This window comes from Acomys minous (assembly GCF_964271855.1).
Source record: "Acomys minous genome assembly, chromosome: 12".
Taxonomy (NCBI): domain Eukaryota; kingdom Metazoa; phylum Chordata; class Mammalia; order Rodentia; family Muridae; genus Acomys; species Acomys minous.
In genome coordinates this window covers 26,486,290-26,513,396 of record NC_140493.1, presented here as the reverse complement: position 1 = coordinate 26,513,396, position 27,107 = coordinate 26,486,290, and the positions used below count along the sequence as shown (strand labels likewise).

At 51.5% G+C, this 27,107-nt stretch overlaps 1 protein-coding gene and 1 long non-coding RNA gene across 6 annotated transcripts; one reads left to right on the top strand and one right to left on the bottom strand.

Moving 5' to 3' along the window:
- The first annotated feature begins 896 nt into the window (after nt 1–896).
- LOC311579069 lies at nt 897–5,442 on the top strand. Its single transcript, XR_014773041.1, has 2 exons — nt 897–3,391; nt 4,716–5,442. It is a non-coding gene; the product is annotated as an uncharacterized lncRNA (long non-coding RNA).
- Nucleotides 5,344–25,489, bottom strand: TOP1MT (DNA topoisomerase I mitochondrial). Of its 5 annotated transcripts, XM_084749284.1 has the most exons (15): nt 25,347–25,487; nt 23,725–23,837; nt 22,198–22,319; nt 17,845–17,967; nt 16,785–16,972; nt 15,835–15,979; nt 15,359–15,502; nt 14,910–15,095; nt 13,362–13,430; nt 12,687–12,801; nt 11,180–11,307; nt 10,525–10,619; nt 6,157–6,303; nt 5,430–5,567; nt 5,344–5,389 (listed from the first exon to the last, which is right to left on the bottom strand). In XM_084749284.1, exons 1-14 carry the CDS (start codon nt 25,448–25,450, stop codon nt 5,465–5,467), a joined length of 1,782 nt encoding a protein of 593 aa, XP_084605410.1. In that variant the 5' UTR covers nt 25,451–25,487; the 3' UTR covers nt 5,344–5,389; nt 5,430–5,464. The 5 variants fall into 5 exon arrangements, with proteins under 5 accessions (XP_084605410.1, XP_084605409.1, XP_084605412.1 ...); XM_084749283.1 differs by having other exon boundaries at nt 5,344–5,567; nt 25,347–25,486; XM_084749286.1 differs by lacking the exon at nt 14,910–15,095 and having other exon boundaries at nt 5,344–5,567; nt 25,347–25,489.
- Nucleotides 25,490–27,107: the final 1,618 nt, after the last annotated feature.

Genomic DNA, 27,107 nt, shown 5'->3' with positions numbered 1-27,107 from the left:
CACAGAGCCCTCCCTGCTGTAGTATCGGGAGACCTAATCCTCTTGTAATTTGCAAAACTACCTCTGCTAGCGATGATAGGGATTTCTGCAATTGTGATATAGCTGTCTCTATCCTCTTCTGTATCTACATCTATGGATGATCTTAGCTGTCCATAATATCTGTCCTGCAAATCAATGAGGTAACCCCTGTACCAGCTCCCACCAGTCTGAGCCCCAAAAGGAAAGCCACGGTGACAGCAGTCACTGGTTCCCTCTTTGATCGAAGCAAAGCTAAAACAAAAGAAAAAGGAGAGCCATTCCCAGGGGGAGCTTCCTCCCTGGATAGGTCATTGTTGTCCACTTGCTTAGCCAGCCTTTCAGGCAACCACCTAGCTGCATCTGTTTGTCTTGAGTAGATGCAGACTGATCCTCGAACCCATATTAGGATTGGGTTGGGCCCATTCCATCTATTTGTTAATGGGTCTTTCCATAGTACTGTGGTGTAGGTATTTTGAGATTCTGAATGCCAAAAGCGCTCTGGTGCTGAACGACCATCTTTATCTAAAGTTAAAATTTTTGTTTTATTTTTTAAACACAATTTAATTCATTTATTTTAATATATTATATATCTTTTTTTATAATTTCAGGATACTGAAATTGCTTAATACTGCTTAAATACTTTTTACCCATTATTTACTCTCCTCCAACATATCTTATGCACCTTATCTTCCTTTTACATTAATGCTCTCTTCCTCTTTAGATAATCTTTTTTTTTTTAAGAACTAACCTTCATTTTATTTTATTTTTTGCCTATAAGTTGAAATTTCTTTTTTTTAATTTTTAATTAATTTATTCATATTACATCTCAATGGTTATCCCATCCCTTGTATCCTCCCATTCCTCCCTCCCTCCCATTTTCCCCTTACTCCCCTCCCCTATGACTGTGACTGAGGGGGACTTCCTCCCCCTGTATATGCTCATAGGGTATCAAGTCTCTTCTTGGTTAAAGTTTAAAATTTTAAAAGAAGGAGTAGGATAATAAATTCCTTGGGGATCCTTTAATGGGGTACTATTCCCCCTTTTTATTTTTTCAAGAGTGTTTTTGATGGAAAGGTTGGCCCGTTCAACAATGCCTTGGCCTTGTGGGTTATAAGGAATTCCTGTAATATGTTTTATCTGTAAGCATTTACAAAATTGCCTGAAAGTACTTCCTGTACAGCCAGGACCATTATCAGTTTGAATGATCTGTGGCAAGCCTAGGACTGTAAAGGCTGCCAGCAAGTGACCTATGACATGCTTCCGTTTCCCCAGTTTGTAGGGTGGCAAATATGAAACCGCTAAAGGTATCAACACAAACATGTATGTATGTGAGATTCCCTAATTCATTTAAGTGAGTAACGTCCATTTGCCAGACCGCATTTTGGACTAGACCTCTGGGATTAATACCCAGATGAGGGGTAGGGAGTAAGGAGACACAGGAGGAACACTGTTTTACAATTTGGCCCGCTTGTTCTCTGGTTATTGTGAACGTTAGCTGTAAAGTTTGTGACTTTAGATGATGTAATTTATGGGCAGGGATGGCTTTATTGACAAGATCATCATTAGTTATGGTGGCAGAACTGATGAGTCCGGGTGCCACATCAGCTTTATTAATTTCTTTCTGATAAAGGTCCTGGGAGTCCTGTATGGGCCCTAAGATGTCCAATAAAGAATGGATGTGACCTTTTTCTAATAAGGTTTTAGCACTGAAGAAAAAAGGAAGCAGCCTTAGACACATGCTTTGTTTGTGCAGCTGTCTCCAAAAGCGGGATAGAATTAGGTAAATACGAGCTATCAGTATAGATATATACAGCTACATTGCAAAAGGCCGAAAAACTGCAATTACTGCTTGCAATTCTAGAATTTGTGCAGATTTAGAGGAGGTGGAAAACCTAATTGTTTGATTATTAAACACATAGGCGGCCTGTCCGTTGGACGATCCATCAGTAAGTACTCTACGTGCTTCAGATAAGGGTATTTTTGAAGTACACAGGGGAAAGACAAATTCATGTAAATTGCAGAATTGGATTATTTTATCTGGTGAGTAATGATTGTCTAACTGCCCAGGGAATGAGGCACAAGCTATAGGTCAGCAATCAGCAGTCTGAAATAACCAACCTATCTGGTCCTTAGAATAGGGCTGAATTATGAGATCTGGTTCCTTGCCAAAATATTTTTAGAATTCTCTCTTTCCAGCATAATCAAATCAGCTACTGCAACAAAATATGGATATAAAACACGTTTTGGGGAGGAGAGAAGATGAACCCACAATATTGGTGCAGTTTGCCAGAAGACAGCTATGGGAGTGAATTGGGTATTGAATATTATAAAAGTTAAAGGTTTGGAATAATCCAAGTTAGTCACAAACTGTGAAGCAATGGCATCTTCGACTAGCTGTGTTTTTGTCTGTGGACTGGGACTGACAATATTCTTGGACATGGGACAGTCGGAATCTACCCCCTTGACTACAGTTCTTGGCCACTGCACTGAAGTTAGGACTAGAGCCCACAACATGTCTTTAGTTGTTAAATAGGGCAAGATGATTGCCTTTTGTTCCTCCGAATGGCCCTCATTCAGAGCTGGCTGGCCAGCCGCTGGGATGTTTGACTTGAATACTACCATGGCTGTTAAGAAAGTTGTGTTTAGAATTGGGTCTGCTGGACACCTGGACCAGCTTCCCTATATTGTCATCTGGAAGGAATTTATAACCGACCCCTAAGCTCTTTCTCCCCTCCCCTCTATCCCAGATTTTGGCAGTCCAGGAGTGAAAACAGAGGAAGGGTTTCTCCAAGACACGGGGACAGCAGACCTCCTTCTTCTGGATCCACTACCACCATATCCCCTGGCCTCTCCCTCAGCCCCGATCCGAGATTAACAAGGGGAGCATCAGGAGGGCCCACAGGCTCCCCTCTCCTCCTTCTCCATCTCCTCCTCTTCCCTCTCCTTCCCCCAATCTCTCTCCCCCCTCCCTAAATTTTCAGAGAAGCCAGGTCCAGCAATGGAAACCCATGGCAAGCGAGCCACCTCCCCAGAGCTAAAAGTGACTCTTTCCCTTCAGGCCTTTGGACCAATAGATGAACATGGCAACCAAACCATGCAACAGTGGCCCTTCTCCTCTTCAGACCTTTACAATTGGAAGGCCCAACACCCTCCCTTCTCCACTAACCCCCAGGGCCGCCCCTACCTCATAGAATCATCCTGTTCACTCATCAGCCCACCTGGGATGATTGCCAGCAATGTCTACAGATCCCTTTCATCACCGAGGTCCAGAAAAACGTTCCAGGGGACGATGGGAATCCCACCCAAAATCTGGCCATTACAGATGATGGATCTCCCCCTTAAGAGACCGACTGGGACTATAATTCAGCTGAAGGTAAGGAGCACCTCAAGGTCTATCGCCAGGCTCTGTTGGCAGGTCTCAAAGGCGCCACCTGGCGGCCCACAGATTAGTTGCCGGCTGTGTTTCCCTTAGGCAGTATACTCCATATGACCTGAGCAAAGAACCTAAGGCCACTGTAACCATGACTTGTATAGAACAGGCTAGCAAGGATACTCATAGAAAGCTCCAAAACTCAGAGGGTCTCCAGGATAAGACACTGAGAGAAATTGTGCAAGTCGCAGGAGGTATATAATAGGGACACTGAGGAAGAAAAAGAGGAAAGAAAAGAAAAAGGGATGAAAAGGAATTAAGGCAAGAAAGGAGACGAGAGAAAAACTTACATCGCATCCTGGCCACGGTAGTCAGGGAAACCAGAGAAGAAAGATCACTGAACGAGAGAGAGAGGACCCTGTTGGGAAAGGATCAATAAATGTGCCTATTGTAAAGAAAAAGGCCACTGGGCTCTAGAATGCCCAAATAAAAAGGGGCTAAACTGACACGCCCCTAGGTGGGAAAAGTGGGCCCCAGAAACAGGGGTCCTCGGGCTGGGTGAAGACAGTGTCTAGGGGAGATAGGGCTTGGAGCCTCTTCCCAAACCCGGTGTAACTCTAACAGTGGAAGGGGAACGCGTTCAATCTCCTGTCAGAGTCTCTACTAGGATGTTTTCAGCTGGCAACATCCAAGCTCCCCATCCAAGTGGTTCAACTTCTAAGGGAATAAATAAACATCCTGCTCTCTCACTAGTCTGTTCCCAATCCCACACTTGGGATCAACACAAAAACATGTTTCTCTCTCCTACAAAGAGGCTGCAGTATAATCTGGTTCTGGATTTGCCACACTCCACACTTCACAGTTCTAGCCAGTCCCGCAGCCATGTGTAATTTCCACACAAGTGTGCCTTTTCCCCTAGCTGATTGGCCAGCGATGCCCAGAGATGAAGCCTTCTGACTGGAGCAGAGGGGCCCTGGGCAGCTCTTATGTGCAGCGGTGGGCTCAGCAGTATATCCCTTGACAGCAGGAATGGCTACAAACCTCACTACAGCCACTGAGGACAGGGGGTGGAGTTCAGCCAGGGAGTGCTGGGTGGGGCTGCAGTGCTTCTGGCATGCAGGAACAGCCTGGGGAGTTGGGGTGGGTGCTTCAGCTGCAGGGCAGGAGGTGGGCCTCCTGCCTGACCCACCCTGGGATTTGGTTTCACATAGTAGGTCTGGGGACGGCCCGTTTGAAGTCCTAGCTGGTGCCACTCAGGTTGTGTGTCGTGAGTGCTTGTAGAGGTCAGAGGTGTTGCTCCACTGTGTTTTTCTTCTTTTTAAAATAGGTCTTTCATAGCCCTGGCTCTCCTGGAACTCACTACGCAGAGCAGATTGGCCTTGAACTCAGATCTGCCTGTGCTGAGATTAAAGAATATGCCCAGCTGTCCTCCACTTTCTTCGAGGTACTCATTCACCCTCTGGCTACTGCAGGAGGCTCCCAGATTCCTGTGTCCTGCCCCAAGCACCAGTCACCTGGCCTCACCCCATGCCCAGCGTTCATGTAGGTACTAGGGACCAAGCTATGCCCTCATGCTTGATGGAAGGCATTCCCAACTTTACTGCCCCTTGCTGATTATTATTAGTCTGTTTTGCTGTTGTTGAGGTGGGGTCTCAAGTATCCTAGGCTGGCCTGGGACTTGCTCAACAGCCAAGACTGGCTTTTAACAACCCTGATCTAGGATTACGCATGTGTTTCACCACTTTAGGCTTTAGTGCTTTATGACAGTCTCACTCTGTAGCCCAGGCTGACCTTGACCTTTAGGTCCTCTGATCTCAGCCTCTTGAGTGTTGGAACCACAGGTGTGTATCTTGACTCACCCTAGGGTCTGGAAGCAGCTGGAGGGGGAGTCAGGACATGTTTAGGGTGCTTCCAGGTAAGTGTAGTTGGGGCCCTTGTTCTATGTCACAACAGACACCTTCCCCCAACATTTTATTATGGAAAACTACAATACTGCTCCACCGTGAGAAAGTAAGTTTCAGCAGCAAAGGGACTGCTCCACGGTGAGAAAGTAAGTTTCAGCGGCAAAGGGACTGCTTAGAATTCAAAGTCTTCACCCGCCCGGCTGAAGGCCCAGGCGAACCTCTCTCTCTGGGTCTTGTTGAAGATCTTCTCCACAGGCACGCCAAATCGCTTACACCTGAAGAGAACATCAGATCTGAGTCCTGTGGTATGGTTTCTTTTGTGTGCCTTGCCTTTTAAAGGACCCTGTGCCCATCAGCGTCAGTTGCCCCTTGGACTTCTGGGAACATGGGAGGATATAAAAAGCCAGCAGAGGCTGAGAGTTGTGGTTGGATTAGAGGGAAGGTTCTGCCCAGGAGATTAAGGTCTGGAAAGAGGTGGTGGCCTCTGTATAACAGTGACCAAGATATTCTGTGCCATCCAGACCCGCTGTCCTGGGCACCACAGCCAACGGCATCCCCTCCTCAGGTATCAAGACTCAGGTAGCCACCGAGCAAGCCTGGCCTGCCACCCATTCCCAGTGAGCAGGCCAACACCCACGTGACTTAGTGCCCACAGGGTACTGCCAGCCCCCGTCATCCCAAAGCTCAAAGGAAAAAAAGGCCTAAAGGCAAAAGGACTCAGTATCAGGACATGCAGTTAGGTGGTCCCTGCCACAGGAAGTTGTGCCCAGCACAGGGCCAAAACAGGATGGGGCACCTATAGGACTGTACTGGGGCCTCCTAGAACCGCCCCCCCCCCCCAGGTTACACACAGGCACTACACACCAGGCGATGCTGATCCTGGGGTCCAGGTAGTTGAGCTTGGCGGTGCCCAGGGCCACCTGTTTATTCTCCTCCTTGTCTGTGGCCTTCGTGCACAACTGGGCCAGCTGTTCTTCCAGCTTCTGCAGCCGCCGCTGCTTTTGTAGGTAACTGTTGGAAGAGGGGTGCTGCTGAGAGCAGACCACACATTGACTTTCCTCCTCCAAATGGCCTTGCTAGCCTTCTGCAGGCACAAAGTGAGAAGTCCAGAGGAGGGTCAAAGGCCAAGGCAAGCTCTCACTACACCTGGGAGGCTGCCTGCCCTGCTGATGGAGGAGCTGTGTCATGCCAACAAGCGAAGCAGGCAAGGCTGAGAATAGGCAATATGAACAGATGCCTTTGTGACTAGAAGAAGGGATTCATCCCTCTGCCTTTTTAAAGAAAATAAATGGGGCTGGAGAGTTGGCTCAGTAGATAAGAGCATTGGCTGCTCTTCCAGAGAACCTGGGTTCAGTTCCCAGAACCCGACACATGGCAATTCAGAACTATCTGTAACTCCAGTCCCAGGGGAACCAATACCCCTTTGAAGTCCACAAGCTCCAAACACAAACATGGTACACAGACATACACGCAGGTAAAACACTCATAGACATAAAAGAATACATAAATCTAAAAGAAGATGTATTAAGGAAAATAGCTTTTTCAAAGAGATGCTCCTTTGACCCTTCCTCCCCTTGCCTGCCCATGGCAACCTGCGAATAGTCACGACACTGTGTGCTACTCTGATTCCAACCCCAAGAGTCAGTGCTGCGAACACAGTGGACACACGTGGAAATGCGCTGCGAAGGGCTGGAACTCTCTGCATTTGCAGCAGGAGCCTCTGCCATAGCAGCCACCTGCTCAGTGACAGCCACACTCCAGCAATGACAAAGCCACTGTCAAGAACACAAGCAGAAAGGCCAGAAGGCCAAGTGTGACCTGTGGGCCACCGTATGCAGGGAACCTCATGCCCTGCAGAGCACTTCTGGTGACACATGGGACATTTCATAGCAGCTGTTGTGTGACAGCTGCATGCCTCACTGCATGCCCTCTGGTCTAACTGACATCTGTGGCATGCCACTGTAAAAAGACACAGCTCTGCACCTCGGGAAGCTTGTCACAAGTAGAAGACTTTAGCCCGTAAGAGCCACAGTCATGTGACTGATCGGGAATGCTCAAGGACATCACAGAAGCACAAAGGACAGCGGGATACCATGAATAGCTGGATACAGTAAGTCTGATCACCAATTAGAACCCCAGAACAATGGAACTCACTGACTCCGTCTAAATAACTAGGCTGCTCTCTAAAAGCCTCTCCCAAAGCAAAGCCCCTGAAGGGCACCCCAGAGCACCCTACCAAATGCCCAAATGCCCACCAGCAGCTCTCAAGGAGAGGGAGGGACGGAGGGAGGGAGGGAACATGTCCAGACTCTTTTCTGAAGCCAGCATTACTCTGATCAAACCAAGCAGAGGCACCCCTCTGGATGCAGAAAAAAGCTCCAAGGAAACAGCAGATTCCACGCGAGCAAAGGACACAGGTCACAGGCATGGAATGCACGAGGGCTTTACATATGAAGACAAATCAGTGTTGTGCACTGCATGGCTCTACAAGGACAAAGCCCACAGTCATTTCAGCAGAAGGACTCTCTGGCACTTCCCAGGGCCCATCAAGATCACATGTGTGTACTCACAGCCCTGCAAAGCCCAGGAGAAGCCTCTAGGAAAGCACAGTGAACACCATACTGAGAACTGTAAGATTTGCCTCTCAGGTCGGACACAAGACACACTGACCCGCAGTGACTATTAACATCGTTCTGGAAGGAAAGCCAAGCCAAGAAAAGGGAACAAAGCCTCCGTGCCAGAAAGGACTAGTCAGCCACTCCACATGCACGGCGGTGGCCATCCATCTGTACACACTCAGATGTCAGCAACCAGTTACAAGAGCAGGGAGGAGGCAAGCAGACCACCAGCAGCTGCGTTTCTCTAAGTCAAGGTCTAAGTCACCACAGCGGGGCTTGGCTGGCCACCCACAGGACAGGCTGGGCCCTGGGTGGTGCCTGTGATCATTATCTCAGGAGGGTCACCAGGCTCAGCATGTTTCACAGACAGACAAGGAGTTCATGCTGAGACTGGCTTCCTTCCTCAAGTCTGGGTCTTGGCTTGTGGCGGAGGGCTGGGACAGGTCTCAGAAACTTCCCAGACAGACAGTGTCTCACGTATACGGCCCCTCACGTGTCATCCCATCTGTGGTGCCAGGAGCACTTCTCCTCGTGACCTTTCCTTTGCTGACCCTGCCTCCTCTGCTGCATGCCCAGCCCCCAGCATATTTGCTGCACCCTTGGGCACCAACCCAGATGTGCCCCTGAGGACAGGACAACAGTGGCCATCAAAGGGAGATTTATTAGACTCTAGACTCCCTGAGACACGGTGAAGTGCTGTAGCAGGAGAAAGGACGCACAGAGTCAGCACTCCTCCATGCACCTGGAGCCTCAATGCCTTAAAGCAACGGTAAGAGGGCAGGAGAGATGGAGAGCACTGGCTGCTCCTCCCAACGCTCAGGCTTGATCCCCAGAACCCACAAAGCAGCTCACAACCATCTCCAACCCCAGTCCCAGAGGCTCCAGTGCCCGTTCTGGTCTCTTTGCACAGACACACATGCAAGCAAAACTTCCAAACACATAAAAATAAATACATAATTAATGGTAGGACAAGATGTCAAGATCACCTGGGAAGACCATGTGTGGTGGTACACACTTTTCATCCCCAGCACTCAGGAGGCGGAGGCACTCAGACCTCTGTGAGTTCAAAGCCAGCCTGGACTACTGGATAGCAAGTTCCAAGCCAGTCAGGACAATGTAGTGAGACCTGGTCTCAACACCCCGCCCGCCCCACACACACACACAAAACAAAACAACTCAAACGAAAGGAGGGTTAAATGGCTGTTGCATCTCCACAGTCATAATAGAGCTCAGCACCATGAAAGGTGTCGGGAAGGGGGTGTTAAAGGCCACAGCGGCTTCTGTAGCTGGTGGGAGGGTTAGAACCTGAAACCTTGCATGTTTTAAGGTCTGAAAAGCCTCCCTAAGAGGCCTGACCATGGTTGTGCCTCCTGGAAGTGTTGGGAGGAGACAGACCAGGGGAGGAGCCACCCTGAGCTCTGAAGTAAAGCTGAGTGCTAGTGAGCTCAGGGGGGGTGCGCCACCTGGCAACCAAAGGCTGAGGACTCCTGGCTCATACGCCTTTTCTGAGCAGGCCAATTCTGATTCTAACATGTTGAGGTGCAGAGGTTCAGGACTGGACTCAGCTCCAGGCCACCTCTCTGGGGTCCTCAATTCACGGCTCTTCCTGTTGGGCACTTCTCCTGGGTCCTAAGCTGGGAACTTATGCTGCCTGCTGGCTGAGAGCCTAGCACTGGCCACCACGGGAAATCAGGAGTGGCAGTCTGTGACCATTCCTAACACGTGGATCCTGTAACTGCTGCGGCAGCACAAGGCACACCAGATGGGACTCGGCCTGTGAGGACTCAATGCTGATGTCAGCCCCCTGCATGAGTAGTTTGCAGACTCTGACAAAGAGCCGGATTACATCCTGCCTTCCCCTGGGGAGGCAGAGTGGCTGCCAGACACAGCTTGCTCCAAATGAGACTGGTCACTGCATAAGTGATCAGGAGCAATGCCTGGGCAGGGCACATGAGCCCCTTTACACCTGGGAAATTTGGGAGCACACCTGGCTTCACCCAGGACACATCCTGCGTTTTAGTCACATCTGTGAAAGCACTCTTGTCCAGATGTGGCCTCCACAGGGCTGTACTTACTGAATGTGGATTGTGTATCAAGATGGGTGGGGGTGGGGTGGACAACAACTGAAATGCAAATGAGGAAGAGGCAGTACTGAGGTTATGAAACCACAAGTGACAACGCAGGCAGAGAGAGAGGTTCGCAGAGAAGCCTACTCAGCCCGGATGCTCTGCACACTCCGCTGTGGCTCATCTCAGCCATGGACAGTGTGTACCAAGCCTATGACCTATTATTACTGAACCCGAGGTAGCCTGGAGAACCCCTAACAAAACTGAACAATCCAAACATGAGCTAAAAAGCTCATTTACAGCTGCATAAAAACACAATACTTGGCTTTTCCTGGAAAAACTACAAATATTTGCTGAGAGAGAATAAGGAAGAGTTGGTTTAAGTCACATATATACTAAACATAGGATCCCACATAGCCCAGGATGGCCCTGAGCTTGCTATCTAGAGTTCTGACGCTAAAGAAAATCTTAAGGCCAAGGCTGACCACACCAGACTGGTCCAGGCTGAGCCCCAGGTCATGGCTGTCAACGCAGCACCCCACACATACCTTTTGGACTTGCTGTCCCCTCTCTTTCTGAGGTCAGCCTCTGCCTTCTCCAGCTCTGCTTGTGCCGCGGCCACCTGTGCCTTCTTCGCCTCAATCTGTGAGGAGATAAGTGCTGGCATGGCCACTCCTGTCCCCACCCAGACTTGTCCTGAGGACTTCTGTCCACAGCTGTTGGCCCAGCATTCTTTTGGGGGTTATAGCAGATAAGACCCAGAGCCTCACAAATGTTAGGTAAACTAACCCATATGCCATGCCTGCCCTGGCCTTACAGCCCTGAAACAACTCATGACACAGCAGCCTGGGGAAAGGTCCCATGAAGCCATATGGGGTTGACTCTGTCCTGTTCTGTGGCCAGAAGCAGTGAGGACAACAGGCTTGTAGGGCCCAACAGTGCCACCTGCACCAGTCACATACTGGTCCAGCATCCCTGCTGCCTTGAACTCTTTCCTAAACTAGAACACTGGCTGTGTCCTAGCGGGGAGATGAGAGGCTGCCCAGGACATGGCCCTGAGCAGCCCCAAGCTCCAGGTCCCAGCCTCCTGCAACAGCGATACCCACTCTACACTCTCGCCCTCCACGATTTGCCTGGCCCCAGGAAAAACAGAAAAGTGAAACAGATGCTGTAGGGGCAGCCACACTGCAGGCACCTTCTCACCTTTCTTTGGAGCGTCTCCATCGACTTCTCGAAGGTCTTGGGAATTGCTCTCTGGTGGTTACAGAGGACAGCCACAGCCCGGTTCGCCCGGTTATAAGCTGAGACTTTGCAGGCCAGGCTATCATCAGCTGAGCAAAGACAATGACAGCCATCACTCTGCTGCGACCCACTCTGAGCCTCCTCCCTTCTTCCCTCTGGTTCTTTGGTGGTACTGGTAGTGGAGGCCAGGGCCATGGCACACTAGGCAAGTGTCGTATGCTGACATCATCCTTGGCCCTAAAGGGCTCTTTCTGGACATGTTGTAAAAGTCTCCTCTGTGACACAAAGTCCCAAGGAGGAAGTCAGTGACCTAAGATGTCCTACAAGCGAGGGCCAAGTGGGTTTAGCTCCAGGAATGGTGGCACTGAGAGTCATCACCTTCTTGTGGGGCTGGACTATGTCCTATGGGGCAGAGGCAGGAGCTCCATCCCCGGCCCAGCCATTTCCTCCTGGTAGCCCTGGGGCCGGAGGGCAGGTGAGGCAGTATTAACTGAGATGGTGCAGTCTGGGATCCTTACCACAAGAACCCACACTGCAGGCTCCGGGCACAGTACACATCAGCTTTACTGAGCACTTCTCACCAGGTACATCACTGAGAAACTGGGCTTCAGGATGTCGTCACTCCCGAGTCACCCATCTGCATGGCCACCTGTTCTCACAGTGCCTCCCGCCTGAGCATTCTAAGCCAGGTTGGCCATTCTCAGTTTACAAAACCCTGCCTGGAAACAGGACCCTGCGCTCTTCTCTTCAAGCTGAGCCTGAAGGATGCTCTATGGCCTCTGCAAGGGCTTCCTGCCTACACGCCTGCCCTGATGCCAGAGCCATGTCTTCAGGGACACACAGCTCACTGGCCCCAGGTCAGCTGCACTGGGAGAAGAGCCTGGATTCAACATCTAATGGCACTGAGGGTTCACCTTGTCCTGAGCAGAGTTTCTAAGCCCAAGAGTCTCAGTGTCTCCTTGAGCAAGCCTGACTAAGGCAGTGGTGTGGGCATGGGCGCTGGGCATTGTCCTCCACGTCTTTCTGGGCTGGGAGAAGCAAAACAGCAGATGTTGGGTAGGATTTGTCCTCACTGGAGCATCTGAAGACAGTGCAGGGAGACAAAGTCCCAGGATGACATTGGAGGAATGAGATGTAAAGCTGGGAAGGTTTGGGGGTACAGAAGAGGTCAGGAGTGGTGGGGTGCAGAGGGGTGGTAGGAACCTCTAAGGTGACCGAGGAAGAGAGGCAAGGCCCCTGCCTAGAGGGGAAAGGGTGAGGACAGACTGCAATCCAGGGGGAAGCATGGCACCTCCCTGTTGGGGCCAGGGAGGACACCCCACTCTAGGACTGACCCTCAAGCATTCTTCCTCCATTAGCCAGCTGTGCCCAGCCCTACCTCAGCTCACGCCTAGGGCAGGCCGAGGGGCAGCCCTCGGGCAGCTCCCATAGGGGACAGTCCAGGTATCGGAGACAAAGACCTACTCACCTCTGGTCAGTACCCGCAGCTGCTCCTGCAGAGTGACGGAGGCATTGTAGGTCCGGAACACCTTGGCTGTCAGCCCCTCCATCAAGTCCTGCAGGTGTTTGTTCAGGCTGGAAGTCTGGGTACAGAGAAGAGAAAGGAGTCAGGAGACGTGAGTTTCATGGGCTGTTCTCAGCCTCTGGGAGAGGGAAAGCGGGCTGCTTTAGCTGCTGGATGAGAACAGAGACCACATTGGGGACCAGGACAAGCTAGACCTGAACCCCTACTCCTTTCCTGGACCCCTTGTGCCCATCTGTGGTGGTTTGATAAAAATGGTCCCCACAGGCCCATAGGGAGTGGCACCATTAGGAGGTGTGACCTTGTTGGGGTAGGTGTGGCTTTGTTGGAGGAGGTGTGTCACTAAGGGCTGGGCTTTGAGGTCTCAGATGCTCAAGCCAAGCCGGTGCTTCCTGCTGCCTGCGGAGCCAACTGTAGAACTCTGAGCTCCCTCTCCAGCACCATGTCTGCCTGCATGCCACCATACTTCCCGCCGTGATGATAATGGACTAAACCTCTCAACTGTAAGCCAGCCCCAATGACATGTTTTCCTTTATAAGAGTTGGCATCATGGTGACTCTTCATAGCTGTAGAACACTAACTAAAACACCATCACCACTTTGAAAATACACGCATGCTTACGGTCAGTGCATCAAAGAGGTCGTCTCTAGGGTCCTTGTTCTCCATGAAATGCTGAAGGTTCTGGAACACCTGAAATGGAGCATAACTTAGAGCCACCCACGCTGAGACTCCTGGGGCAGAAGCCAGCTGAGCAGGAAGGAGGTCCCCTGAGGACAGATCACACCATGCACACCAACATATGCCAGGTCCTGGAAAGAGGTGGTACCAGCAGAGTGCCAGGCCTTGCCATGGAGCCGCCATGTCTTTATACCTCCCAACCCAAGCCTGCACATGGTCACTTACTGCTAACTCACCCATCGCCAGCTACAACCCCAGCGGGAGCTGGTCTTTTGTGCCTCTATAGACCACTCAGTGACTTTAGCAGACAGCTGACTCTTGGCTCTCTTTTCAACCAGCAACACTGACTTCCACCTAGGTGACCCAGGGACCTGTACCAGTGACCAAACCAGACACATCTAATATCACACAGCCTCAGAGAGACTTGTCTGTCTCCTCTGCCTGCTTTCAGGAGATGACATTAACAATCCTCCTGGCCAGGCCAACTTCCTGAGATTGCCCAGGCTACACTGGCCTCCCCTTGGTTTTAGCTTGTCCATCCTGCCAAGGGCCCCAGGGTGACACCAATCCTCTTCGGAACCTTGTAACATGGCCTTCTGTAGAAACAGCGTGGCCACAGGTGTAGCTGTCAAGATGAGGTCACATAGAGCACAGTGACCCATCAGGATGGCATTGTGTGAGAGGAGACGATGGGGAGGAAGCAGCTGTGCTCAACAGAGGTGAAGCGTAGCCAGCAGCTGCCTCAAGTCTCATGGGGGCAGGAGCCAGGCCAGCAGGAAAGGTCTCAGAAGGGTGAGGCAAAGCCAAGGCATGCCTGCAGCAAAGGCAGCATGACCAAAGCCAAGGCATGCCTGCAGCAAAGGCAGCGTGACCAAAGCCAAGGCATGCCTGCAGCAAAGGCAGCGTGACCAAAGCCAAGGCATGCCTGCAGCAAAGGCAGCGTGACCAAAGCCAAGGCATCCCTGCAGCAAAGGCAGCGTGACCAAAGCCAAGGCATGCCTGCAGCAAAGGCAGCGTGACCAAAGCCAAGGCATGCCTGCAGCAAAGGCAGCGTGACCAAAGCCAAGGCATGCCTGCAGCAAAGGCAGCGTGACCAAAGCCAAGGCATGCCTGCAGCAAAGGCAGCGTGACCAAAGCCAAGGCATGCCTGCAGCAAAGGCAGTGTGACCAAAGCCAAGGCATGCCTGCAGCAAAGGCAGAAGAGAGGGGCAAGAAACAGCATTCTTCCTATGCTCCCAGGAGCCAGCACCCAGTTCCTGGACTTTAGGCCTCCTAGACCAAAACATTTACAATAGGTGGTAAGGTGTGTGTGTGTGTGCGTGTGTATGTGTGTGTGGGTGTGTGCATGCGCATATGAAGCCCTGGCTGTGATGCCTCATCACACAGCCACAGGAGACACTTGGGAGGTGTAGCAGGCCACTGCACATGCCTGTGGCTCTGACCAGCTCTGCCCATGGGCCCACTGGGAGCATGATTACAGAGGGCACTCACAAGCTTCTCCACCGTCACGTGGTTATTATAGCGGATGGAATCCTTTCCCAAGAAGTCCAGCTCCACAACCTGCTCTTGGCCATCTGCCTGTGCGTGCAGTCGGACATGCTCCACGCGGAGCGAGCAGCAGCCCACAGTGTCAGCCGTCTCACCCTCTTCCTTCTCATTTCCTGTCCGCAGGGCCAGCTAGATGACGGTGTCAGGGTAGACACTGGTCAGGGCTGTGGTCTGTGGCACAGGAGCACACTCACACAGCACTCACGCATACACAGCACATTTACAGGAATTAACTCCCGCCCCCGCCTCGCCTCTCTCCCCATCCCCCCCCCACACACACACAGACAATCACACAAGCATACACATACCTATTTGATGGAGGCTCCAGCTCCATGGAGAAGCCACCACTGTCCTTGCTGCCCAGCTCTGCATGTCCCCACACCATGCTATACCTTATCGATAAAATACAGGGCCACAGCCAGCTGTCTTGTCTTCCTTTCTGGTGACTTCCAGTCAGCCTGATACTGAGCACGGATCTTGTCAACAACCCCCTTCAAGCGTCGTGCTACCTCGTACTTCTGCCAATCCATTTCCCCCTGAGTAAGGATGACAAATGTCACTTCAAGTCCCTATGAAGTGGTGGAGCAGGTGACTGGACACTTTCCTACCGCAGGCATCCTCAGACGGGTTTGACTGGATGAGGAGGGCTAGGACAGCCAAGCCTGGCCTCAGAAAAACGTGGAGTGACTATGAACCTCACTCGGATCCCTGTTGGACTGCAGCCACTGGGCACAGCTGCTCTCGACACTGGCTGGCTGGTCCAGGATCATCTCTAAATGATGGGCTGAAGGGTCTCCCAGGCTGCCACCCTGGAAGAGCAGCGGGGAAGCCTGGGGCACAGGGCTTCCCTGGAAGGCCATGCTCTCACCTTCAGCTTGGAGCTGGGGTTCAGGATGATGTATTTGAAGGAGTTCTGGATGTTCTCCGTCCATGACGCCAGCCACATGACCGTGTTATCTGAGCGCACCTCTTTCCACCGGTGGCCGGCTGGGGGCTCGGGGATCTTGGAATCCCTGCAGTGAAACAGTAGAAGCCATAATGTCAAGTCCTTGGTCCTCAAATACAAGCGACACTGGGTTACTTCCCTACATGTGTCCTGCAGCCACACTCCTGGGCAAGTATGACTTCAGAGCTCGCTCCAAGCTCCCAAGATCAAAACAGCTGCCAGGATGCATACTTACAACACTGATGCACACACAGTGGCATATACACAGGCAACATGCAAACACACCCACACACATACACACACACACCACACACAAACACCACACACACTAACACTACACACACACACACACATACATACACACACACACACACACACACACACACACACACACACACACACACACAGACCAGTATCAGACCAAAACAGAGTGGTCATTCAACACAGTCTTTGAAGAGAGCTCTGAAGCCCCAACTCACATAGCAGGTGGATGCAGCACACCAGCTGTCAGCCAGGGTCACTGGAGACTGAGAGCTTACACAGGACCAAGAGTATTAACAACAGCACAAAACCCGCAGAATGCAGCACGTCTACACCCAACATGTTAGGCACCTGGAAAGCCAAACCCTGAGAATACACAGGACCTCCCTGAAGGGAAACCTCAGCCCAGCTGACCAAGATGAGGGGTTCTACTGGGGGCAGAGAGACACCATTCCAGCTGACCCAGAGCCCTGGTAAGACCCAGGATACACGAGAACCGTTCCTGGTATCTTCTGTCACACAGCCAGAGAAGGGTCCCACCCCAAAGACCTAAGGACAAAAGTTACCTCACCAGGCAGCCTGGGCTAGAGCCAGCCAAGGGTCCTACACACCTGCTGCAATTGATGACCACATCCTCTGGCATGACCCTTCTCTTCAACATGCCCATCTTGGGATGGTCACCTCGGCCACGGAACAAGCCAGGTGGCTCCGTCTTGAAATTGCCTATTTTTTCTCTGTGGCCATCTAAAATACAGTAGCCAAACTCCTGCTGAAGCTGCTGGGCCTCTTCTTTTAGCTTCTGAGTTAAAACAATACACGGGCATTAGGAGAGAAGCAGGTGAAATGAAGGCAGTTCCTGTGTTAACCGAGATCCCTCCTCCTCCTCTTCCTCTTCCTCCTCCTCCTGCTGCTGCTGCTGCTGCTGCTGCTGCTGCTGCTGCTGCTGCTGCTGGCCTCAACCCCGAGGCTTTCCAGCAGGTGTGGGGAACACGAGGCACAAGGGTTCTCAAACTGCAGCTGAGCAGGAGCAGGGTAGCCTTCAGGGGAGCAGGAAATGAGGCAGGTTCTAGACTCACCCTGAATTCCCTGCATAGCTGGCCAAGAAGAACTATGTGGCAGGCTCCCGTGAGACAGAGGGGAAGCCGGGCGTGGTGGCGCACACCTGTAATCCCAGCACTCGGGAGGCAGAGGCAGGCAGATCAATGTGAGTTCGAGGCCAGCCTGGTCTACAAAGCAAGTCCAGGATAGCCAAGGCTACACAGAGAAACCCCGTCTCGGAAAAAAATAGATACATAAACAAATGAATGAATGAATAAATAAATAAATAAATAAATGCTAGAGGGGAGACGTGGAAAGAGCCACAAAGGAGCCAGCTCACCCCACATTCCTGGCCTTGTGCCCTCTGCCACTCCTGATATTTCAAATAGGAGCATACTTCCAAATATGCCCCAGGAAAATGCAATTATATCCCTAACATACTTTTTGAAAAAGGGATGTTACTTGAAATTACTCAGAACCTGCCATGACAGCACCCAGAACCTGGTCCACCTCCCATGGCCTCTGGGGTTCCCTGCTGACAGCACCCAGAGCCTGGTCCACCTCCTAGGCCTCTGGGGTTCCCTGCCACTTGCGCCCTCCAGCTACTTCCAAGTCCCAGAACCCACTGCCAACCTGTTTCTGCTCCCTGGGCAGGGCCTTGCGGGCCTCGGCTCTTTCCAGGAAGTGCCTATGGATCTCCGTGAAGTCGCATTTGTCAAGCTGTGTGATGAGGTTCCTCTCTTCCGCTGTCATTTCCTGTACCAAAACCAGCAACATGGGCTCAGCGCTCTAATACAGGCCTACATGTGGCACAAAGGGTCCACGCGTGGGGCCACTGCACAGGATCACTGCGACATTCCACAAACACAGAGCTGCACAGTGCTAAGGCCATTCCACGAGACCCTCCGCCTTCAGCAACTACAGCACGAGGGGCCCAGGTGTACAGTGGAGCCCTGGGTATAAATCATGTGGCCTCAGCTGGAAACAGCTCCCTCCTGGCTACATGGTAAAGCATGATGAATGTGTGACAAGGTAAACCAGGACGAACAGGGACAGCTTAGAGGGCAGTGTGTGTAGTCTCGGCTGCTCCAGACCTGTGGCACAGACTCGCATCCTGAGCATTGCTTCTTCAGAAAACAACCAAATGAAATCTCCAAGTGAATCTCTAAGTCCATATTCTTCCCCAAGGCAAGGCCTCCCATGCCCCAGGGACACCATCAGGGGCCAAAGAGTCTGCTGACAGAGCGGCCACCTCAGACAGGCTCCCAGTGACAGAACCCCACCACCCCAGACTCCAGCCATCAGTAACGCAGCTTGGATACAACACCAGCCAACTAACCCTAACCTGAGTAATGGACTCTACTAGTGTGAACCAGTGTGTGGTGGTGTGAGATAGCCAAGGATAGCCCTTTCCAAATGTATTGTAACATTTCAGTAATGAAATCAGTAAAATCCCTGACCCACTAGCTCCACGTTGAAGATCCCATCCTATGTAAAGCATCCATGTTGATGTGGTGGCAATTGCACTTTAGGGACAATTAAAGAAGAAAGCTAGGGGCTGGAGAGATGGCTCAGAGGTTAAGAGCACTGGCTGGTCTTCCAGAGGTACAGAGTTCAATTCCCACCAACCACCTGGTGGCTCACAACCATCTACAATGAGATCTGGTGCCCTCTTCTGGCATGCAGGTGTATATGCAGGCAGAACGCTGTATACATAATAAATAAGTCAATCTTAAAAAAAAGAAGAAAGCTATAAGGCACTGGATAAACTACATACAGAAAATTCATTCAGTATAATATTAAAAAATAATTTAAAAGTCTACACATCTCCAACAAAACACCGAAGGCTGAGTCATTTTCATGCGCCTGGAAGCTGGGGGCAGCATCTCGTTTCATCTCTGCAGAGGATCCTACCTCTGCTTCCACAGAGGGAGAGGTAGGAAGGCCTGGCTAATCCCTCCCAAGGCAGGAGCCCAGCTGAAGGGGAGCCCCCAGGACCTGAGTACCTCTAGGAGGCCTCGCCTGTTTTATTAAGCTTTATTTTTATTTTTAATGGGGGCAGGAGGTGTTTGTGGGTATGTGCTCCTCGGAAGCTGGAGTTACAGGCGGCTACCTGATGTGGGTGGCAGGAACAGAATTCAGGTGAAGCTATACACCGAGCCATCTCTCCAGCCCCCGGCACCACCTCTGAATCCTGATGCAAAAGTCATTTCATCCCAGGGGAGAGTTTGGGAGAGAATGCTGAAATCACGGCAGAACATAGTGTGAAGACTCCGTAGCAATGTGGGAAGATAATGCTCTAAGAGACCAAGAGGGAGAAACGGACCATTCACATGCTGATCCTGATTGTGCAAAATCAAAGTGTGAAGAGACACAGACGCAGACACGGAAGGGGTGAAAACTGGTGTTCCCTCGTTTCCTCACCACAGAAGTCACAGCCCTCCCTGGGCTGGGGGTCTGGCTCACAGTCATATGCAACGGGACTAAGGACATGACGGGATACAAAACAGAGACAGCAGGCTACCTCTTTCCCTGCACAGCAGAACTGAGAGGGGACCATCTAGTGACCCAGCCTGTACAGCCACAGCTGCAGGCCTATCAGCCATCCTCTGGCCACTTGGCTTGGGCGCCTCCCATGACTGCTTGGAGCCCCACCTTTCCCCCCTGTATTAATTACTGAGGGAGTAACAAACGGAAAGGGAACACACACTGGGTGGCACTCCGCCTGTGTCCCTGGATGCTGTCAAGGCTGCATAGCCAGACATCAGTGAGAATCACAGTGGGAGAGAGGACCAGGGACAGAGGCCTGCACGGGGGACAGACCACACTGTCTCCACCACTGTTGCTGGACAGCCATGCATGACAACATGAAGTCAGCTAAAACCACAAGCTGTAAGTCACCTCCGATACTACGCCTAAGTTCACACATGCTAAACACAAAACCAACAACGGTGACTATTCTAGAAAGCACATAGGAAACACATCTCTGTGACCTTTGGTGAGGCAAGGATTTCTCAGATACAATATCAACAGCATACTCCAGTACAAAGAGTGTACATCACCAGCTCTAATATCAGAATAAAAACTTCTCCAAAGACACTTAAGAAAATGAAAATAAAGGCTGGAGAGATAGCTCAGCAATTAAGAGCACTGGCTGTTCTTGGAGAGGACCCAGGTTCAATTCCCAGCACCTATATGGCAGCTCACAACCCATCTGCAACTCCAGTTCCAGGGGCATCCTCATACATGTGGCACACACACATGCACAGGCAACACACACATAAACACACACACACACACACACACACAAAATAAAAATTAATAAATAAAAAATAAAAGCCAAACGTTTTGGCAAATTGTATTTCTGATTAACATTTTAATAGGGACAAAAGTGTGATGGCACATGCCTATAGTCTTAGCACTCGGGATGCGGTGCCAGGAGGGTGGCACTCAGGGTCAGTCTCAGCTATGTAACAAGTCAGAGACCAGCCTTGTCTCGATAAACAAGAATAAAGAGCTGTTTCAACAGCTGAAAGCTGGTTCTGCTCCTGCAAGGACCTAAGTTCCCAGCACCCATGACAGGTGGCTCACGGATGCCTGCACCTCCAGCTGCAGGATCACTGAAGCCCTCCTCTGGCCTCCTCAGGCACCAGACACACACAAGGGACACATACACACATGCAGCTAAGCAATCATATGTGATAATGTCTTTTTCTGAAAATCCTTCTTGCCTTCAAAGGTTTGAATGTTTGCCAGACTGTGCAACCAATTTAATAGCATCTTTGAGATTATTTAAGACTATGCCCTTGAGGCTGGAGAGATGGCTCAGCGGTTAAGACCACGGGCTGCTCCTCTAGAGGACCCAGGTTCGATTCCCAGAACCTACATGGCAGCTCAGAACTGTCTGCAATGCCACTTCCAGGGGACACAAAGTAGGGCTGGAGAGATGGCTCAGAGGTTAAGAGCATTGGCTGGTCTTCCAAAGGTCCTGAGTTCAATTCCCAACAACCACATGGTGGCTCACAACCATCTGTAAAAAGAGTTCTGCTGCCCTCTTCTGGAGAGCAAGTGTACATGTAGGCAAAACACTGTATACCTAAATAAATAAATCCAGAGAGAGAGAGAGAGAGAGAGAGAGAGAACGAACACACAGTAACCAAATAGCTACAACTTGGATTTTCCTTGTGGTAGGCTTTGACAACCCAAGCTAATGCATAGTTTTAATCTTAAATTATGAACTCTCCTATGCCCCTGGCCTACAATAATGTGTGTTTTCTGTAACTGTTCAATAAATACTGAATAAAGCACTTTGCTAGGGACAGACACAGGCACAACAGACAGGTCACGCATCACAAACTACAGACAAGCAGAAGACACAGAGAGAGAAATGGAGAATTCAAATTTGGGCTTGCTCTTGGTCAAACTACACAAATGCAATCATTTACATTAAAAGAAGCCTGGCAATGGTGGTAATCCCGGCACTCTGGAGGCAGAGGCAGACAGATCTCTTGAGTTCGAGGCCAGCCTGGTCTCCAAAGGGAGTTCCAGGACAGCCAGGGCTACACAGAGAAACCCTGCCTAAAAAAAAACAAAAGCAAAAAAGACATAAACAGAACAGCAGAAGATGCCCAGTGCTGGGGGTATGAATGGGCTTGTGGTCAGGCCAGGCTCACATGTAGCATGTTTTAGAAAACAAGAGCAGAGAGAAACCTCGCACGATACTCTCCTCTCCACACTGCATGCTTATTTTCATGGGGTAGAAAACACCCTCAGGACGCTCCAGCCTCCCACTCTGAGGGCTCCATGCTATCATTGGAGCTCCTGGAGCAAGGTCACCAAGGTCACCTTCAGATCCAGCCACACTGGGCAAACACTAAGTAAACACTGGAAGGGCCACAGAGACAGACAGAGCTGGCTGGTCCCCCACCCAGTGTCCCACCCACCAACCAGGTCCAGGGCTGCTGCTGCGGCCGCGGAGACACACACCTTCCGCCAGTCACTGAAGAAGTTCCTCTGGAAGACTTCCTTGCTCGTACACTCAAGATGCAGCATTTTCCCATAGAAAGTTGCGACCTCCTCCGCTGCCAAGCTCAACTTCACAGGCTTTCCTGCAGAAAGCACACGGGCCGACTGAGGGACAGCTGCGGACCCCATCCGGGTGACACAACCCCCTGCACTCTGTGCATACTCTAAGTGAGTTGGGTTTGTTTTGGTTTTTTTGTTGTTATTTTTGGTTTGTTTCTCTGTGTAGCCTTGGCTGTCCTGGACTCACTTTGCAGACCAGGCTGGCTTTGAACTCACAGAGATCCGCTTGCCTCTCCCTCCCCAAGTGCTGGGATTACAGGCGTGCGCCACCGCAGCCAGCAATGTCATGGTCACAGGACCCTGGAGAAGCACAGGAACTCCACGTCTTTCTTTATTATGCTGCACCTTCTGCTAAGTTCGTCTTACATGAAAAAGTAACACATGCATTTCATTATTACTGTGTGCACACACTCGCCGCACACTGGAGTAGGTGCATTCCACACGCTATGGAGTGCCTGTGGAAGTCAGAGCTGTGGAGTCGGTTTTCTCCTTCCATCTTTCTGTGGATCCTAGGAATCAAACTCAATTCACCAGGCTTAGGTGATAAATACCTTTACTCATGGAGCCATCTTGATGATCAAAAACAAAACAAAACAAAAAACCCACCTTTAAAAAAAAAATTTCATCGTACTGCAGTTCTGAGGATAAACCCAGGACCTCACGCAGGCTAGGAAAGCACTCCACCAGAGCCATACCCTTGGCCCTAACCTGTGCAATTCTAAAACCCAGATGTTCACAGAGGAAATTACAGGAACTAAATAAAAGTTAGTGTGTCACAGTGGGAACATGTGGGCCGCTGTAGGTTAACCCCTCCATGCTCGGTGACTTCCTACACTTCACGCAAAGGTCAGTAGGGGCCTAAAGAGAACACTAGGTGCCAAGGCTACTCCTGAAGGAAGTCGCTCAAACAAAAACACCTGGGTTTGGTCTTGGAACCCATGGACACAACAACGGAAGAAGAGACTGGACTCCACAGAGCTGTTCTACGACCTCCACAGTGCACATGGCACATGCGCCGGAAGCCTCATCATAGGTGACTATGGGCCCAGCCTGTGAGTACACAATAATAACGCAAAGGCAAGTAAATCTCTGTGAGTTCGAGGCCAGCCTGGTCTACGTAGTGAGTTCTAGGACAGGACAGCCAGGGCTATGTAAAGAGACCCTGTCCCCAGCACTCAGGAGATAGAGGCAGATCCATATCTATGAATTCAAAGTCAGTGTGGTCTACACCGATTTTCAGGCCAGCCAGGGCTACATAGCGAGACCTGTCTCAAGATGCCAAAACTAACCCAGCAAACTTGGAGCAGGTTCAGTGTGCCACACCACAGAAGAACACACACGGCACATCCTGTGTCTCTCCACCCCCCGCCTCTCTCCAGGACTGTGCTCAGGAGCGATTGGGAGACCAAAGCAGCTGGCCGCCCTCACCGTCATAGAAGAAGTGTACGCCATCGGGAAGAGGCTCATAGGCCGGGCTGAAGTACGGGCCCTTGTGTTCCAGCTGCCTCCACTTCACAGCGCTATTGCTCTTTTCTTCCCACCTGAAAAGGAAGGCGAGCGCCTAAGTGGGGGCCTCCTCTCGCCACACCAGGCCACAGGCTTTCGAGTCTTCTGCCTTGTGGATTTCTCCCTTGGCCTATGCTTCACCCACAAGGAAGACAATGCCTGAAGGAGAGCGAAAGCTGACAGGCCGCTATATTCCAGTGTGTACCTGCCAGGGTACAAACTTGGGGGTGGGGGGGGGCGCTCAGCTGAATAGAAGAAAGTGGGGCAATGTCCCTTTCTGAGGCTCAAGGGATCCATCCTGGTGGGTCTAGTTGGCTCAAATGCATATCCTATGTGGGCCAAGAGGCCTGCTGGCTTGAGGAAGGAAAGGATTTTGTTTTTGTTGGTCAAGATTATGTAGCTCAGGCTAACCTCAAACTTGTAGTGATCTTGCCTCAGCGTCCCAAGTGCTGGGATTGTAAATAATACTATCATGTCTGGTTTGACAAATATTTTTTAAAGGGCCTTTCTTGCTGTTCCTGCAAAAAAAAAAAAAAGTGGGGTGGAGCTAGTGAGCGTAAGTAGGAAGGTCTGGTGACAAGGGACCAGGTCCTGAACCACAAAGCAATTCCGGTTATGCCCTGAGAAAGAACGGCACTGGAGAAGGCTTTCTAAGCACTAAGAACCGTGGCAAAGCAGCCAGAATTTGGGTGTCTGAGGGGTGCGGGGCATCCCATGAACATCGCAGGAGGGGAAGAGAGAAAACTGGTTAGCAAAGGTTCCCAAGGGGTAAATCCCACTCCACCTATCCTATGGGTCAAGGTGGGGAGCAACGGTGGCGGGATGTGGAAGTGGACTCAGACATCCTTCCTCTAGCAGCCACCCCTAGATGTCATAAAATGTGGACACGCACCTTAGAACTTACACTGAAAGTGTCGAACTGCTGGCGGACTCTACCACCATCTCCAGTTCACAGACAAGGCCACTGACACTAGGGGCATCGGATGTCCTGCTGGGCATCTGCAACCCAGCAGCTTCTCTGAGCGGCCCCATCGGGACAGGCAGGACACCTACCTTTCCGTGGAATCCCTGGAGCCGACTCTGGAAGGGCTGTCTTCACTGTGAACCCACCCCAGCAACCCCGCCCCCAACTTCTGATCAACTTCCCAATCACTAAGTTAGCAACAATCCCTCAACAGAGAGCTCAGGCTGCGTGCTTCCGGGAACCTCAGTGCAGGTGGGCTAGGTTGAAAAGCCCAAATCTTACCGATTCCCTAGGAAGTTCAGGGGCCAGGCTGGTGGCCTGGGGTAGGGACTGAAAGCTAAGGCCCACGTGACAAAGAGTGTAGGAACCGTGGGCCTAAGAGCAACCAGAGAACCTGGGAACCACGCTCCAAGGGGGCCTACTCCAAGCCAAACGCCACAGCTCGGAGGCACAGGCCCAACCACATGGGCGATCGAATTTCCCGACGTGTCTGGTGCGACCCGACACAGGAGCAGGATTCAGCAAGTCACTAGCAAATGCTGCGTCCTGTCTCGCCTTAGCTCCGTCCCAGACGCCTTACCCAGCTCTGCTAGCCTTCGCGCCCCGGGACGCCTGGCGGCTGGGGACGCGGCGGGGGCCATGCTGGAAACGCCGGCGCAGGGCCCTGAACCATAACAGCTGCATGCGTGTGCGTGCCGGGGTTCAGCCAGCGGAGGCCACGCCCTTCGGGCAAAGCACCGCCCCCCACTCTTCCCAGGGCCCCGCTCCGCCCCGCCCACCTTGGGACGGCTTCCCCAGCCTAGGGCCTCTGCTCTCTACCAGGGCGTCTACCTGCAGTGGCAGCCTGACGGAGTCATAGATAGACCTACATGGTCCGAGGCCCCAATTTAACCACCTAAGAGGCAAAACACCAAATGCCTTGCACCTCCAGGAGTAATGCGTTGCAGGCAGCACCTGTCCATCCCAAAGCAACTTCCCTTGGGAGACTGACCAACATCATTGGAAGTCCTGCAAAGATCGCTGTTGCCCAAGCCCCGCCGCCAAGAGACCAGGGACGTGAGCCAGAGGCACCTCCTTTCCCACACTCAGATCTCAAGGCATTTGTACCAAGCACCAAAAAACCTTCCAACCAGCGGCCAGTTGGGCCGCGGCCAGCAGCAGGCAGCAGGCAGCAGGCAGCCTTGGTATTTCCACTAAAGCTGTCGCCATAAAGGCCTGCTTCTGCTAGCGAACTAACCCGAGGTGAGAATGAGGCGGAGACCCGCAGTGAAGAGCGAGCTGGTCCTGTGGGTCCCGCCCACAGCCACCAACTTATTGGATTCCTACTGACATCTAGCGGTCTGAGGCAGGAGCAGAGGCGAACCGAGGCTAGTGAGCCCTCTGCTGGACACAGCTAGTACTACAAAACGTTTGCTAGGTATCATCAACAGACCAACAAGAGGCATTCCTGGTCCTGGGCATTCCAGGTCCATAGCTGCCCTCCCTGGAACCTTGTCTCCTTGAAGAGCAGCGGGGGTTGTCCAAGCTGGGTAGCCTGGACTCACAGAATTCAGATGCTTTGCACATGAGACCAGGCTTGAGAAAGCACTTCAGGTGGACAGTGATGAATACTGGAGCTCACAGTCAGACCTCCTGTCCCCAAAGCCCACCCTAAGGCTGTTCTGTGACAGCAGTGTCCACTCACAGACAGTAACCCCCAGTAGAGAGATTGGGGGAGGGAGGTTCCTACACTGTGGAGGAGCCACAGCTCCAAACTCCGCTGCAGGAGCAGGAGAGACGGCTCAATAAGTAAATAAGTACTTGCTGCACCACCTGAGTTTGAGCCCCAGAACCCATGCTGAAAAGGGAAGTGTGGTAGCCCACACTTGTAATTCCAGTGCTGGGGATGTTAGTGCTCTCGAGGCGTAACTATGTAATAGATATACAAATCACACCACGCGGCAGACCCATGTAGAGGAGGCTTTATTGGAAGGGTATACAGAGGTGGTCTCTAGGGAGACGCGAGGAAGAGAGAACGAGGATGGGATGAGCCCCCTTTTATAAAGTGGCCTGGCACATGCGCAGAAAGTGCACAGGGGATAACTTAGAAGGACCCGAATCCTGGTGGCTGGCGGTGACAAGCTTCTGATGACAGCAAGGTATTTTAGGGTGGCCCTGGGGTTTCCTGTTTTCCCATGGTCCTCAGGGCCTTTGGGCTGCCTAATTACTAACAGGGGAGGCAGAGACAGGTGGGTCCCTGGGGCTTGTAGCCAATTAGTGAGTTCTAGTAAGTTGACTGACACCCAAGGTTGTCCTCTGGTTTTCATTTGCGCGCGCACACACACACACACACACACACACA

Coding starts and splice junctions, on each gene's coding strand:
- TOP1MT (XM_084749284.1), bottom strand. CDS start 25,450: ATGCAGCTGTTATGGTTCAGGGCCCTGCGCCGGCGTTTCCAGCATGGC. Junction 22,320..23,724: donor CGTACACTTCTTCTATGACG/GTGAGGGCGGCC, acceptor TGCTTTCTGCAG/GAAAGCCTGTGAAGTTGAGC. Junction 15,980..16,784: donor GTGGTCATCAATTGCAGCAG/GTGTGTAGGACC, acceptor GTTTCACTGCAG/GGATTCCAAGATCCCCGAGC.